The sequence below is a fragment of the Sus scrofa genome, chromosome X (assembly GCF_000003025.6).
Source record: "Sus scrofa isolate TJ Tabasco breed Duroc chromosome X, Sscrofa11.1, whole genome shotgun sequence".
NCBI classification, from domain to species: domain Eukaryota; kingdom Metazoa; phylum Chordata; class Mammalia; order Artiodactyla; family Suidae; genus Sus; species Sus scrofa.
The window spans coordinates 83387520-83404974 of NC_010461.5; the positions used below are offsets into that span (position 1 = coordinate 83387520).

Here is a 17455-nt window from a genome sequence, read left to right on the forward strand (position 1 = left end):
CAATAAGTGGTGCTGGGAAAACTGGACAGACACATGGAAAAGAATGAAATTAGAACACTCCCTAACACCATACACAAAAATAAACTCAAATTGATGAAAGACCTAGATATAAGACCAGAAGCTATAAAACTCTTAGAGGAAAACAGGCCAAACAGTCTCTGACATAAACGACAGCAACATCTCAGATCCACATCTTAGATTATTGACAATAAAGACAAAAATAAACAAATGGGACCTAATCAAACTTAAAAGTTTCTGCACAGCAAAGGAAACCCTAACCAAAATGAAAAGACAACCCACACAATGGGAGAATATCTTCACAAGTGAATCAATTGACAAGGGATTAATCTCCACAGTTTATAAACACCTTCTGCAGCTCCATACCAAAAAAAAAAATGACCCCATCAAAAAATGGGCAGAAGATGTATACAGACAGTTCTCCAAAGAAGACATACAGATGGCCAAACAACACATGAAAAAATGTTCAACATCAGTCATTAGTAGAGAAATGCAAATCAAAACCATGATGAGGTACCACCTTACACTAGCCAGATTGGCCATCATCAAAAAGTCTACAAACAACAAGTGCTGGAGAGGGTGTGGAGAAAAAGGAACCCAAGGACACTGTTCATGGGATTGTAAATTGGTGCAACCACTGTGGAAAGCAGTATGGAGATTCCTCAGAAAACTAAACATAGAACTACCATTTGATCCAGCAATCCCACTCCTGGGCATCTATCCAGAGAAAACCATGACTCACAAAGACACATGTACTCCAATGTTCATTGCAGCACTCTTTGCAATAGCCAAGACATGGAAACAACCTAAATGTCTATTGACAGAGGAGTGGCTAAAGAAGATGCGGTCCATATACACAATGGAATATTACTCAGCCATTAAAAGGAATGAAATACCAGAATTTTTAGCAACATGGATGGACCTAGAAACTGTCATGTTAAATGAGGTCAGCCGTACAATGAGACACCAACATCAAATGCTTTCACTGACATGTGGAATCTGAAAAATGGACAGACTGAACTTCTTTGCAGAACAGATGCTGACTCACAGACACTGAAAACTTATGGTCTCTGGAGGAGACAGTTTGGGGGGGTGGAGGGAATGTGCTTGGGTTGTGGGATGGAAATCCTGTGAAATTGGATTGTTATGATCATTATACAACTATAGATGTGATAAATTCATTTGAGTAATAAAAAAAATTAAAAAGTTAAAAAAATACGTAAGGCTAGAATTTTCTGATTTTCTGGGATGGGAATGAGCCCTGCTCCACCTAGTCTCTTAAGGCCCTCTGTCAACTCTGAAAACGAAAAACACTGTATGGAGCTTATAAAAACCAAATTAGTGTTTACTTTCTTGATTACTTTATGCTGTATTTGGGATAAATGAGAGCTTGATATGCCATGGCTCTCACTCTTACTCTCCCCATAGCTGTCCCTGTATTTATAGATTTACCCAATTTATGGTAGCTGAAAAGTTGAGGAACCAAATAAAGCTCTAGATTGCTTAGATTCTTTCCTTTTCTTTTCTTTCTTTCTTTCTTTCTTTCTTTCTTTCTTTCTTTCTTTCTTTCTTTCTTTCTTTCTTTCTTTCTTTCTTTCTTTCTTTCTTTCTTTCCTGTGTCTTTTTAGGGTGACATCGGAGGCATATTGGAAGTTCCCAGGCTTGAGGTCAAATCGGAGCTATAGCTGCTGGCTTACAGCTAATTCTCTCTCATTTTCTTTTTCTGCTTGGAAATCCTCCGTGACCCATTTTTACCTAAAAAATGTGGGATCCAAGCTGCGTCTGTGACCTCCACCACAGCTCACAGCAACACCGGATCCTTAACCCATTGAGCGAGGCCAGGGATCGAACCTGAATCCTCATGGATACTAGTCAGATTCGTTACCACTGAGCCACAGTGGGAACTCTGCTTAGACTATTTCTTAATTGAAGGCAAAAGAGTATTGCACACTTCTTGTTTTTTCACCTCTTATGGAGGATACCAGCTACACTTCCTCTTTCTCACAAATCTCTCTCCTTGTATACATATTAGATGAGGTAAGACTGATGTACAGCTAATCTTTTGAAAAGAAATAAAGGACAGATTTCCCTGACATATTGTTCTACCCTTAGTGAGCCAATTAAAGGTTTTATGAATTCTCCCTCCTGAATCTTGCCACAATATACCTAAAATTATATAAAAACAAATGGAAGAAAACATAAATTGACCAAACCTTTTGGAAGGTTATGCTAATAACTTTATTTTGTTTAAAGAATAGCAGATCTGTGGGGAATCCTTTTCTAACTTTCCAAAATATAATTTGTCATTGCTACTCCCAAATATCTGTTTTCTGAGCGCCTGTCTTAAATTGAAGTGCAGAATGAAACTTTACTACCCAAGTCCCACAGGGTCGATTGTTATATACTGAAAGCTCATAATGCTCTTTGGACTTGATTAAAAGGTCCCAAGAAAATTGAGTCTGTAATTAATTAAGCTTCTTTCAATCTGAAGGCTACCTCTTTCCTTTAACCACATCATGATGCTAGTTTGAATTTCTTGATATCTTTCATTGTGAAATTAGCCTGTCTGAAGCTGGGCTTTGCTTTCCCAGTTTCCTGCCTCTCAGCTCTAATATTTCTCAGACATCTATGACCCAGTCCTAGCATTTCAGAGTCAGGTCTGGTCTTCTTGTGTATATTCTTTTGTACATTCTCTGATGGGCTGCTCCCTCTATCCTTACTCTCTATCTCTAATCCCCTCTTGCATTATGGGGCTATTCCTGGAAACTACTAGCCCTCTTATAGCCTGGCCACAAATTATGTGGCCTGTGAGCTCACGCTCACCAAGCCTTTTCTTAGTTCTTTCCTTCCCTTAGAGTGTACCTAGATGCTTTTCCCCTTATCAGACCAACACTTTTCAGGCCAAGTTAAATTGTGATTTGATCACAGTTATCAGTCTGGTGGCCAGCAAGAGCTATGGTGATAGATACTAGGGGAGGGGGCTTGTTGCCTTACAAGGTAGAGGGCTAAATATTATCTGGAAGCAAGGTGAGAATGCTAGCCATTAATCGGGTTAAAAGGTTAGGGTAGCTGGATTTAATTTTTTTTAATGCAAGAACATTCAGTTACATTTGAATTTCAGATAAACAATGAGATTTTGTTTTAGTATAAGAAGACACATGCACCTGCATTTTCATTGCAGCAGTATTCACAATAGCTAAGACATGGAAACAACCCAAATGTCCATCAACAGACGACTGGATTAGAAGATGTGGTATATATACACAATGGAATACTACTCAGCCATAAAAAGAACAAAATAATGCCATTTGCAACAACATGGATGAAACTAGAGACTCTTATACTGAGTGAAATAAGTCAGAAAGACAAAGACAAATACCATATGATATCACTTATATCTGGAATCTAATATAAGGCACAAATGAACCTTTCCACAGAAAAGAAAATCGTGGACTTGGAGAATAGACTTGTGGTTGCCAAGGGGGAGGGGGAAGGAGTGGGATGGATTGGGAGTTTGGGGTTCATAGATGCAGACTATTGCCTTTGGAATGGATTAACAATGAGATCCTCCTACTGTGTAGCATTGGGAACTATGTCTAGTCACTTATGATGGAGCATGATAATGTGAGAAAAAAGAATGTATACATGTATGTGTAACTGGGTGACCATGCTTTACAGTAGAAAAAAATAATGTATTGGGGAAATAAAGTATTTCCAAGTATTGCATTTGACATATTTATACTCAAAATTAGCTCCTTTTTCTGAAATTCAAATTTAACTGAGTATTCTATATTTTATCTGGCAATCCTAGAATTGGTCTACCTTTTCAAGTTCAGAGGGTTCAGGAGGAGGTGGGATTTCAAGGTGAAGAGATATAAATGCCTTTCTATGCTACCAAGGGTGCCTTCTGACTTTCAACTTTTCCCTTAATTTGGTAATCAGCCTTTTGCTTTCTTTCTCTAATGCATCAACATCACTCAGCAAAAGACAGAAGATTCCATATAATTCCATATAATGGCTATTTCCCCAATCCTCCTAACTGCTTGAGATAGTACACTTGCACACTCATTCCTTTCCACTATTATCACTGGTGAAAATTTTAACAATTGTACTGCTACAGCATGCCAGAAACTACTTACTACCAGTATTTTACCAACTACCAATGACAGGATACTCATTGCCTGCTCCCCAAATCCCATTTTTGGAATCTGTTCCCTAGGACTACTCCCATTACCTTCTGTCTCAAGTCAGTTTCTGGGCGGGGGGGGTGGAGAATGACAATGAGACAGAGATTTACTTGCAGGTAAATTACAGGGACATGTTCAAAAGTACAACACTTCAAAGGAAATAGGATTAGCAGATAAATTGAACTGTGATAGAGTTTCAACAAAGGTCTCAACTGATCCCATGACCTTTCAGAGTTGCCCAAAATTGAAACAGGAGGCCTGGGTTTTGTATACATATATTACCTCATCAATGGGGACTGCCCCTAGAAAAGGGCATGACCTTAGGAGAAGCAGTTCCCTTCAGACAAGGCCAATTACCAGAAGTCAGAGAAATGAGTGCCTCTGTCCTGAAAAGGTATGTCAGGAGGAAGGAGTAGTTCTGAGGAGCACAACACAGCACACGTTACAACAAATGCATTAGTATCTCCATTGTCATTACCTATTCCATCAATCTATATAATTTTCAAAAATTTAATCTTCGTTTTTTCTATTATTTCCCTTACTATCTTTACCGAAGTCTCTTTTCTTGTATTCCTTCCAACTTAATATTTATTTATAAATTGTTTTTTTAAATAACTATTTCCTTAGCTCTGTCACTTTTTGTTTCACATCCTTCTGTTGTCTATTTCTGAGTTCTTTTTGATTTTATGCTGAGTTCCACAGCTCTAAATGTTTTCTTTCAGCTCATTTCAAAAGACTAGATTAGGTTAGAATTTCCATTGAATTTTTGTCTGCATTTTTCGGTGTGTTTGCATCCTACAGGTCTTGTCTTCCCAGGTGCTACTTTCATCTTTATAAGTTTATTTTGCTGTCATAATACTTTCTGGGATCTGCTTTCTCTAGATTATTCCCCCATCCACTACTGTCTGAACTTTTCCTTTGCCTTATGCACAAGGTCTCTACCCTGTTTTTTTATTTTCGTTTTGCTTTGTTTTTCATTTTTTAAAGTTTTATTGAAGTGTAGTTGCTTTACAATGTTGTGATAATTTCTGCTGCTCAACAAAGTGATTTAGTTATACATGTACACACATCCATTCTCTTTCATATTCTTTTCCCACATAGATTATCACAGAATATTGGGTAGAATTTCCTGTGTTATACATCAAGGTCCCTGTTGGCCAAGCATTCTATATACCATAGTGTGCATATACCAAGCCCAAACCCCCAGTCCATCTGTCCCCTTAACCTGTTTTGGTAACCATAAGTTTGTTTTCAATGTCTGAACTTTATCTTCCTTTGGGTTACATATTTCTGCCCTGTTGAATTTTATTTCTGAAACTAGCAGTTTTCATTTTGCCTTTTGCTTTTTTTTTTTTTTTTTTTTTTTTGGTCTTTTTATGGCCATACCAGTGGCATATGGAGGTTCCCAGGCTAGGGTTGAATCGGACCTGTAGCCGCTGGCCTACACCACAGCCACAGCAACGTGGGATCCAAGCCACTTCTGTGACCTACACCACAGCTCACGGCAACACTGGATCCTTAACCCACTGAGTGAGGCCAGGGATCGAACCCGAGTCCTCATGGATACTAGTGGGGTTCGTTAACTGCTGAGCCACAACAGGAACTCTGCAGTTTTCCTTTTGTACAAGGGTTTGTTCTTCTGGAGGAAACTATATACTGGACAGTCCAGAAATCCTCTAAAGCTTAGTTCACCACAGCACTCTTTGATCTCTTGCTGATTCTGTGTAATTTTTTCTACTCACCTGTAATTCAGAGCCTGTTTTGACTTCTTTCAATGTTTCAGTTGCTCTCAAACTATTTCCTCAGTTTGATCAAGATAAAATGATGTCTCAGATAGGACTCGTAACAGTGAAGGGCAGAAGAATTGGACATTATGAGAGATATTTTGGTAATATGATCAAGGGGAATTGCTTATGGTCTAATGTAAGAGTAAAGAGGTGCTCAAAATTGGTTTTTGGCTTGAGCAACTGGATGAAGCTTTTATACAAATGGGGGAACTGTGAGAGGAATAATTGGTAACGGCAGAAGCAGGCACTCTATTTGGCTGTATTAATTTTGAAGTACCTGTTAGATAGCCAAGTGGATATATCAAAGAAGTAAGTCTTTGAACTGAGAGGAAAAGTTCTGCTTAGATGTCACTTCCTTTGGGAAGCTGTTCCAGAAGCTTGTTACCCTTGCTACCCATAGCATCCTTCATCACTCCTATTGTATCTTTTTATCAAATTTATATTGTTATGTGTACCTGGGTCACCATGCTGTACAGTAAAAAATTGATAGAACACTGCAAACCAGCTATAATGGAAAAAATAAAAATAATTATATAAAAAAAATTTATATTGCAGTTCCTGTTTACTGGTCCATTTTTTCTGTTAAGACTGTGTGAGCTGCTTATGAAACAGAACCTACATTCTTTTTTTTTTTTTCTCAGATTCTCTCCTGGCTCAATGCTAACAGCCAGCTCTTATTATTTGTTCAATGCATGCAATTCCATTTTTTATAGCTCCAATTATTGAAAATTATTTTCTAAATTCAGCCAAAATTTGCCTCCATCTTCTTTTCAGTTGAGGATATACCTATGAAGCTAAGTGCTATTAATTTACTTGTCTAAATACTGGCTTTGATAATTTCCATTAGATCATATGTGATTTTAAGTATCTATAAACATATTACCTTTTCAAACCTAGCATGTAATAAATATCCCAACATTATTTTCACACCTAATATCTTTTCACATCCACATGTAATATCTTAAAAACAATGTCTTCTCCAACAGGTTTTAAGTTGTCTTCCATAGCCAAAGGCAATATTTAATATTTACACTATTAAATTTCATCTTGCTAGATTTAGCACTTAACTCCAGAAGTGGAAATCATTTTGGATCTTACATATATATTTACATATTTTGACTTATAGTCTCACCTCCAAGTGCTCAGGGCAGAAGTTGGGAGCAAAACAAATGTACAAAAGATGGGCTCCAGGTCCTTGTCCCCAGCTTCAAGCAGAAAATAATGCCCTTTGGTCAACAGAAAATGTCTTTTATGATAGAGTTAAGATAAAATTCATTTTTGGCCAAAAAAAAGTTTTGTCCTAGAAATTTTCAAAACCATTTACTAGAGCAAGTCACTTTCCTAAGAATGCAGTCAACACCACACTCTTATCATTCCCCCAATTTGCCACACCACCAATTTAAATAATCTACCTAGTATTGATTAAAATTTTAATTCTTAATGTGTGCAGCTAATTTTAATGAACAATTTATCTATTGAAGTTATTTCGGAAAGACCATGGTAATTTGGTACTCAGTGAGTATTATTATGATATAGTTTTGAATTCCCACCCCCTCAGCTTTAAATGAAAAATGGACCTCTGCAAAAGAATTTACCAATTCTAAAAATGTTTACAATTCAGTTGAACTTGTCTTTTACTTTCTGTGGAAAAAATGCTAATTTTTGGCATGTTCAGAAAAGAGAATTTGCCATTTTCATGGCTAATTTGCTCTACTCTGGTTCTTCTTTCCCCTCTCCTTTCACCAGTACACCAGATGTGGTTTTTTAAAAGATGGGAAGTGATATTATAACACCAATAACCTCACACCGACAGTCTTGTGGAAGAAAAGTTAATTTGGGGACCATCTAACTCCCTTTTGGAATATTCATTCAACCAGCTATGAGCCCAACCAATCATGTTATGTTTCAGCTGATATTTAGCATTTTATTCAAATCTCAAGAAAAAAAAACAAGTACTAATGCCTTGCCTAAATGCAGATAAATCACCATCTATGTTTATTTACTTTTTTGATAAGATAAACACATCAAGGGAATACTACAGCCTATTTTCCCTATTCCTGATGACTCCATGTTGGATTTTGATGGTATTTCTACAAGGTCACAGAGCAACTTCATGGTACAGCTCAGACCAGAATCCTGGGATTTCGACTCCCAAGCTCTTACTCTTTTGACTGTATCATGGTGATGCTCAAATGCTTAAAGGAGATGTCTATCATACAAAAGGAGTAAAAATAATAATCAAGATGAAACAATTTAAAGGTAATGCCCCCTCCTCACAGTCCTCTCCCACTTATAAATTCTTCCTTCTTCACTTTTAAGTATTTAATTGGTCATATTTTTCTAACTTAAAACTAAGCTCGGAGTTCCTGTCGTGGCACAGTGGTTAACAAATCCGACTAGGAACCATGAGGTTGCTGGTTTGATCCCTGGCCTTGCTCAGCAGGTTAAGGATCCGGCGTTGCCGTGAGCTATGGTGTAGGTCGCAGACACGGCTCGGATCCCGCAATGCTGTGGCCCTGGCATAGGCTGGTGGCTACAGCTTGGATTAGACCCCTAGCCTGGGAACCTCCATATGCCACAGGAGCGGCCCTAGAAAAGACAAAAAGACAAAACAAAAAACAAAAAACCCTAAGCTCATGCCTGAATATCAGCTTCTCCTAAGCAAGATGTAGGAGAAATGAAATTATTACAACTTTATAGTATGATCTCCCTAGAGGTGCAAATTGTTTAATTATATCCCCTCTTGCTCTCACCCCTCTCGCTCTCAAAGTAAAATAATATGCGGCTCAGAAATGATCATTTGCAAAAAAAAGTATGTAGAAATTAAAACACTTTAATATATATAATATAAACATTTCCAGAATATAGACTGATTTTTTAACAGTACTTTTTGAGAGCTTTTTAAAACTATATATCATCTGAGTTTATTATAGACTGTTTCATTTTTCACTTTCAGAACTAGAAAATACAAAAATACACTGCAAATTAGATTTAACAAACAAACAAAAAAATCAGTCTGAGTCGCTTCACACATTTTCCCTGGAGAAAACCAAGAAACATAAACATACAATAACAACGATAAAAACAATACCACCAACACTAACAAATCCATACAAGGGATGGATTCTGTAATGCGTGGTAATTCTCTCATTTAAAATAAATTATTTCCCAGAAGTAAAAAATTCACTATCACAACAATTTGATGAATAGGAGTGGAGACAGCCTCATTAAGGGAAATTATTCTGTATGTATGAAACATGTAATTTTTCTTTCATTTCAAGAAATGAGGAAAAATAACTTGAGGAAAAGGCATATTGAATACTTTTACTTCACTTGGCTTTTGTTAGCGGTTAAAATAACTGTCCACTTAGGAAAATTCAAATAACATGAATTTCATGAAACCAAACTCTTCAACTTATTTCTTCAATTCAACCTTAAGGGCACAAAACTGAAAAGTTCAAAATCCAAGAGCATAGACACTTTTGTCTTTTCTTCAACAGGCTTCCTTTTCTCTTATGTTCTTGTTGTGTTCTTACGTTTTTCTTATGTTCTTATTTCTCAAAGGCTAGATTTAGGCTTGTTTGTCTGTTTCAATTCAAATTTTTACACACATAAAACTAAGCTTTCCTGAACTGACAATGACTGTACCCATCTCTCTTTTTCTTCATTGGATATCCCTGTCTTTGGCTAAATTCCCCTATTCTTAACCAATTTTCATTGGGTAAACAAAATTAAGTTCAAAATCCAAGAATAGATTCATCCCAAAGCATTTCCTCTTCTGTCTTTTCTTCAACAGATTTCTTTTTCTCTTTCTTGTGCTTACGTTCTTCTTTCTCAGAGGGTACACCATGGCTTTTTTTCTTTTTTCGATGCTTAAGCTTTCCTGAACTGATGCTGACTTTATCTCCCTCTCTTTTCTTTTGCTGGATGCTGTAATCCTTGTCTAGATCTGTATCCTTTTTCTTTTTATGCTTGGACTGTTCCTTCTCTGGCCTTTCTTCACCTTCCTCCTGGTGCCTTCTTCTCTTCTGATGTCTCCGCTTATGACTTACATGAGGGTCACTAGTACTGTTTTCTGAAGAGAGGTTCTTGTAAACTTCAGATTCCACACTGTATGGGCCAGAGTTATTTTCCTGCTGACTAAGGCTCAGGGGTACTGGTTTTTCTGGGAAATAGTCTCTGGTGAGTTGACAGTAGGTCATAGGGTCTAATCTGTCTTTGTTTTCATGAGCTGGTAAGCAATGAGGTAACTGGTTTTCTGCTGCCTGTGAAATATTATATGGTCCTTGGTAAGTCTGGAAAGTGTCAAATGGGAGTCTTTGCTCAAACATTCTATGTCTGGGTCTGGAATCAACCATTTCTCTGTATTTATGAGTTTCCACAGAACTATCACTTATCTTTCTGAAACAAGTCTTTGGCTCTAGTCCTCTGGCCTTCTGCACTTTGATATAATCTTCAAGTTCATCTTGGAAAGAGTCATATGTCCTCTTTGAATGAACTGGTAACCAATGTTGTGACTGGCTTTCCACTGGTGAATTAGTATATGGTTGTTGATAGGTCTGGGAAGTCTCAAATGAAAATCTTTGCTCACAGATTCTTGGTCTGGGTCCAGAATCAACTTCTCTGTACCCATGGGTTTCCACAGGGGCCTCTCTTATCTTTCTGAAACAAATCTTTGGATCTAGTCCTCTGGCTTTCTGTACTTTGATGTAATCTTCCAGTTCATCTTGGAAAGAGTCATATGTCTTCTTTGAGTGAGCTGGTAAGCAATGAGGTAACTGGCTTTTCACTGTTTGTGAAATATTGTATGATCCTGGGTATGTCCGGAAAGTCTCACATGGGAGTCTTTGTTCAAACATTCTACGCCTGGATCTGGAATCAACTGCTTCTCTGTACCCACGGGCTTCCAAAGAACTCTCTTCTGTCTTTCTGAAACAAGTCTTTGGTCCTGGTCCTCTGGCTTTCTGTACTTTGATGTAATCTGCACCTTCATCTTGGTAAGAATCTGGTGGCTTCTTTGTATTCTTCACTAGATTGATAACAATGGATTCTCTGCAAACAAGACAGTAGAAAGTTCTTGTTACTAGATTATTTTATTCAGAATATATGCTTTGCTTTCAAAAATATCAGTTTGGAAGAACAAATACAACAGAACCCCAAACAAATTTTAAAACTTACCTCAATATAAAAGCTATAAACCATGACTTAGTATGACAAAGCAAAGTAGCAGGAATAGTCAGATATCTCCTAGGCACCTTACAATTTTTTATATATAAAAAATGTTCAGGCCTAGAATGAAGGGGAAGATGGGTACAAAGAAGCTGACATATCTGATATTGCTATAGTACTTAAAATGTAAACCTTGTTGGGGTGTGTGGGAAAAGACCAATAATATTTAATGCCCTAAAGATGGTCTGATCTGGAGTTCCCATCCTGGCACAGCAGAAATTAATCCAACTAGGAACCATGAGGTTGCAGGTTTGATCCCTGGCCTCGCTTAGTGGGTTAAGGATCTGGCATTGCCGTGAGCTGTGGTGTAGGTCACAGATGAGGCTCAGATCTGGTGTTGCTATGGCTCTGGCATAGGCCAGAGGCAACAGGTCCGATTAGACCCCTAGCCTGGGAACCTCCATATGCTGAGGGTGTGGCCCTAGAAAAGACAAAAAAAAAAAAAAAAAAAGATGGTCTGATCTGAAAGTCACATTTCTTTAAAAGCTTTGATTTTTTTTTCAGTTCCTTATACAGATGTCTAAAATTGACTATTCTGCAGCCCTGATACTTTTTAAAAAGAGTCTAAATGAAGGTTACTTTGGTGAGTGAGACAATTTAGTTCCTTAGTATTCAGACTCAATAATATAAATATTTACTCGAGAATAAAATAATGTAACAGAAATACTATGCTTTGATTTTAAAAGCAACAAAACAAATATATAATAGTTAAGTGTCCCTCTAGTCTGCTACTTGACTTACCTAGTCAGCAATTGTCCATTAAATCTTTTCTTCCTTAAAATAACAGAACAAATTGGAATAAATGTATGTTAAACTCCTACTATGTACCTTACACATATTTTTATATTTTAGTATAACTGCTTTATGTCAGAGCTGTCAAAGTTACACACTTGGTACAAAGATAAATCTAGTATTCCAATTCAGTTCTAACAGCAAGACCTTTTTCCTTAACTACTATACCTCACTGGAAGGATGATGACCAGATCACTGAATCCCTGGAACTAATCAATCTTCCAGGGATTATCTGAATTTATATGACTAGTCTGAGAATGATCATTTAGCATCTTTCCAAAGAAGGACAATGCTATCTGGTCAAGAGGGGGCAGGGCAGTTATCTAGCTCTGTCAGTATACTATCATGGCTAGAGAACTCCCTGGGGGATGGTGATAGCATGCAATATGTTACAAATACCACCAACCATACCCAGGATCAAGTAATAAGAAAATGAAAGCCTAGAAAAGTTTGTGAAATACATGCAGAGGTACTTGACAGAAGCCCTGGTCTTTGGTGTCACTGGAGCATTTTGGCAAGAAATACTTACTTAATTTGATGTTCACTTCCTTGCATATGGGACCGGAACATTTCTAAAGATGTAAAAGTGATATTGCAAATATGACAAACGTAGGTTCTCATACTAAATGCTGAAAAACAGAGAGTTCAAGTTAAAAAGGTCAACAGGGATACACTAAGAATCACAGATCTGGACAGGAATTTACTAGAGATCATCTATTTGAACTTTCCCAATTTAAAGATAAAGCCCAGAGAGGTCATATGACTTGGCCAAAGTCACAGAGCCAGTTAGTAATAGAGATAGCCTCTCAGAGCCTGTGTCTCTTAAATTGAAGCCCCAAATTCTTCACACTACACCACACTGCTTCTCTAGCCTTGGTTTCTTTCTTAAGAAACTACTATCTGCTTGTCTATTATAGCTATGTGGAAATACAGTAGACTCTTCAAATTTAGCATGCCTAATCAATTTTGCCTCTTAATCCCTCAGCCAACCTTTTTGTTTGCTCCTAGTTCTATCTGTACCCAACTAAAACCTGAAACATCCCACAAATAGTAAAGACAAATAAAAGCAATTTTTTACTATCTTACCTAAAATCACTGTAGTACATTAGTTTACCAAAAGTAATTTCCACAGACAGATTTTAGAAAGGAGAGAGGTTCAGTAAGCCCCCACTCTTAGGATAAATGCTGAAACAAAATTCTAAAGCAAAACTACTACTTACCACTTCATAAGAGTCAAGAACTATAAAACAGGTATACCAGCTACCTCTCTACTCTGATTCGTAGGTAGAACTGGAACCAGGAGATAGATTTATTTTTGTTTTCTTAATCTTGTCATCCTTCCACTTTCTCTTTGGTCAGAAGAAGCAAATTTAATAAATTTCATAAGCTAAATATAAAAACAATCCCGCCCAAAGGAAGAGGCAATAAATTGATGGCTGCAGAGATTTTAGGGTCAGACAAGGTCATCTTCTTTTAAATCAAACAGCAACTTATTCATTTAAAGGATACTAAATTAATCATTACTAAGCATACTGGCCTTGTTCAAGTAAAGATTATTCATAGAAACAGGAGTTTAGGGAGTTCCCGTCGTGGCTCAGTGGTTAACGAATCCGGCTAGGAACCATGAGGTTGTGGGTTTGGTCCCTGGCCTTGCTCAGTGGGTTAAGGATCCGGCATTGCTGTGAGCTGTGGTGTAGGTCGCAGACACGGCTCGGATCTTGTGTTGCTGTGGCTCTGGCATAGGCCAGTGGCTACAGCTCCGATTGGACCCCTAGCCTGGGAACCTCCACATGCCGCAAGAGCGGCCCAAGAAATGGCAGAAAGACAAAAAAAAAAAAAAAAGAAAGAAAGAAAGAAAGAAACAGGAGTTTACTGTCAAGGGGAAAGTAAGAGTCTGATTTTAAATAACATGGGGACTCTGGTCACTACTGACACGTACTCTGTGGTGGGCCCAGGGGAGCTCAGCAAGTTATGTCACAGTCTGAATGAATGATTCTTCAAAACTATCCTCTCTTCCTGTGTTCTGATTTTGTGCTTGCCAAGCCACTTCTGATTATAATGTGGTTTCCCATATTCTTGATGCCAAAAAGAGAATACTCTAGATGATAAATATTTTTTATAAACCTGGGAACTGGAAATATGTATGTCTCCTCCTCCTCCAATAAATCAGTACCAGAATGACAATGGTATTAACGTAAACTACAGCGTTTCCCAGACTTCTCTGGTGAGAATCATCTGGAGTGTGAGTTAAAAATACAGATCCCCAGACTCCTCCTCTGAAGAATATGATTCACTGGGACAGGGGATTTATATTTTAACAATACCCCAGCTAATTATTGTCAGAGAATGTATGGAAAAGACACTACTGAATACTTTTCCAGTTCCTTGGTTGTTTATCAGCATCTTCCAATTTTGTTTTTGGTTTGGTGAGTCCTTGATTTGGGGCTAATCAAATCTGAAGATTATGGAGTTGTTGCAAAGCTGAGGACTGAATCCAGGACCCTGCATGATCATAATAACCCTTTTCAGGAAATTATTACTAACCTTATTTAACAAGCGTGAAAACTAAGACTCAGATTTGCTTGACCAATACCATGTATTTTGAGGGCACACAAGTGCAAGTAGGAATCCTGGTTTCCTCTAGACTAGCAGTTCTTAATGTTAGTTACACATTAGAACCATGAGGATAACTCTGAAAAATATTCATGTTACATTTCCACATTAGACCAATTTAATCAGAATCTTTAGGGGGTGGAACCAGGCTTTCTTACTTTTTGAAAGCACTCCAGATGATTTTTCTGTGCAGCCACTGTTGAGCACCACTGTCTAGATTACTGAGCCAATGCTCTCCATTATGATTTTAAACTCAGATTATATTTAAGATGTTTTACCTATTTGTTCAGTGCTTATACAGCGTATTGTATATAATGTTCTCAGTTCTTCCATGGTTCCTACACAAATTATATAAGAAGATTATGGAGTTTCCATTGTGGCTCAGTGGTAATGAACCTGACTAACATCCATGAGGACGCAAGTTCAATCTCTGGCCTCACTCATGGGTTAAGGATCCAGCGTTGCTATGGCTGTGGCATAGGCCGGCAGCTACAGCTCCAATTCAACCTCTAGCTTGGGAACTTCCATATGCCGCAGGTGCGGCCCTAAAAAGACACACACACACACACACACACACACACACACACACACACACACACACACACACACAGATTATAATATAGGTAATCTAGGATTTAGAGGAGCTGCAGGTCACATATGAAAGATCCAGAGGCAGTTCTGATTTCTACTACCTTAGCCTCTGTTTTTTTCACACACTGATGTCCTTTATCTTTTTCTAGGATATGAATATCTCAGAAAATAATATAACAATATAAACTTTCTGTGAATATATGAAGCCTGTTTACTGGCCCCAGGATCAAAATTCATGGTCTAATCCTACTGAAACTTGCCTCTACTGTTTCTCCTATCGAGTCTGCTCCTTGGCCCTGGTGGTTTTGCTCCCCTCAGCCCTGCTAGGATCCCTTGTTTCTGACTTCACCCAGAAACTTAAGCTTTTTTGCATCTTGTACCTTTCAGAATCATCCATAACCTAACACTTGTTGGGCCCATTTTTCTCCTGATGCCCTATCTCATAACTCCTTGGACTAAAGTCTTTGTTTTCAAAGCATAGATTAGATAAATGCATATTTTTATAGTCTAACATTGTGGTAGTCAATGTTGGCTCTATACCATAATCACTTGGGGAATTAAAAAAGAGAAAACAAAACACTCATGTGTGGGTCCCAGGGATTCTAATTTATTTGAAGGGTGGTCTGAGCACTGGGTTTTCTAAAAGCTCCCTGTATGATTATAGTATGTAGTTAAGAATAAGAATCATTGGTCTAATATCTTATATGAGGAAAATCAATTGAGAGCTACATGTAAGCAAAAATGCAACTTAATTTGGGATTTAGCTTATGAAGAAAAATTGAAAATGTCCAATTTTCCTGTTTTTAAATTATGAAAGGAAATCAAACTATTCCAAGAAAACTAGCATTTGTTGAGGACCTATTCTGTGCTGGGTACTGTATACACTGCTTCATTTCATTCTTTTTCAATCTTGTGAAGTAGGCTTATTCTCATTTTATACCTGAGGTGCAACTGGGCTAGTGACTTCAAACATTTCTCCAAATCTATGTTTATCTCACTGAATAACACTGCCTCTCAATAAACAATTACCAAATACTGAGAAAAACTATATACTCATTACCATATAAAGCACTGAGAAGAATATTGCAGAATAAAAGACGTTGTCTCAAGAAGGCCAATTCAGTTATGGGACTATAATTAATACAATTATCAATAAACAGTAAAGCCTATGATAAATCAGAGGGAAGGAAGAATACCAAGAGCTAGAGCAGGGAGGGAAGTTGTGATGGATTTTGAAGGAAAAGAAGGATTTGCATTGTAAGGAAAGCAAGTAGGACATTCCAGGGGATGAAAACAATATCAGGTATGAAAGAGACAGAAATGAGCATGATGTGCTGAACTCAAATAATCTGTTCAACAAACACTAAACACTTCTGTGGCACCAAGCATCATGTTAGATGCTGGAGTTACAAGATGAATAAAATGGGAAGGTTGCTCACAAATCCAAGTAAGAAACCACATGAACAGATAATTTCAATCCCATTTGGTAAAAGGTAAGAGAAGTATGCTTAAGAGGTATGGGAATTCAAGGGAGCAGAGGCACTTAGTACAATATGGGGATCTGAAGAGGGTTACTGGAAGAGATGAAGCCTTAATTAAACTTGGAAGAATGAAAGTTATTTAACAATGAAAAGAATTAAGAAGAGTATTGCACGTAGAGAAACAAGCATGATAAAAGCACAGAACTGTTTTCAGGAACTTGTTTAAAAAATTTTTTTATGGCCACACCTGCAGCACATGGAAGTTCTCAGGCCAGGGACTGAATCTGAGCAGCGGCTGCAACCTATGCCACAGCTGCAGCAATGCTGGATCCTTTAACCCACTATACTGTACCAGGGATCCAATTTGCACCTTCACAGTGACCTGAACCACTGCAGTTGGATTCTTAACCCACTGCGCCATTGCAAGAACTCCCAGGAACTTGTTAAAATTTGGAATCATTGTAGAATAAAATACAAGGGGATGAGATAAGACAGGAAAAAGGATGTCAGATCAAAGAGACTTCTGTGTTATGGTATGGAGCCTAGAATTTTTATTCTGTAGGCTGGGGAAACTTGAAGTGGTTTAAGTAATAAATGACATGGTCAGCTCTATGTTCTAGAAAAAAAAAATCTCTCCTCTTATTTCAATACAGAGGATGAATCTGAAAGGAATAAGCCTGGAAGTAAGGAGACCACAGTTATGTGAATATATGAGACCAAGCAAGAGATAAGAAGGGTATGGGCTAGAAAGGTCATA

General features: G+C 37.7%; 1 protein-coding gene across 16 annotated transcripts in view; it reads right to left on the reverse strand.

Annotated features, from left to right (window-relative positions):
• ZMAT1 (zinc finger matrin-type 1) overlaps positions 8806–17455 on the reverse strand; it is a 162923-nt gene continuing 154273 nt past the window's right edge. For 12 of the 16 annotated variants that reach the window (XM_021079802.1, XM_021079798.1, XM_021079799.1 and 9 more), the window contains 3 exons: positions 12543–12642; positions 11963–11995; positions 8806–11044 (listed from right to left, as the gene is read on the reverse strand). In XM_021079802.1, coding sequence (XP_020935461.1) covers positions 9730–11044; positions 11963–11995; positions 12543–12642 — 1448 coding nt within the window. In that variant the 3' untranslated portion in view covers positions 8806–9729. The remainder of the gene's footprint in view (positions 11045–11962; positions 11996–12542; positions 12643–17455) is intronic. The other 4 variants (XM_021079804.1, XM_021079805.1, XM_013990956.2 and 1 more) reach the window with 2 other exon arrangements.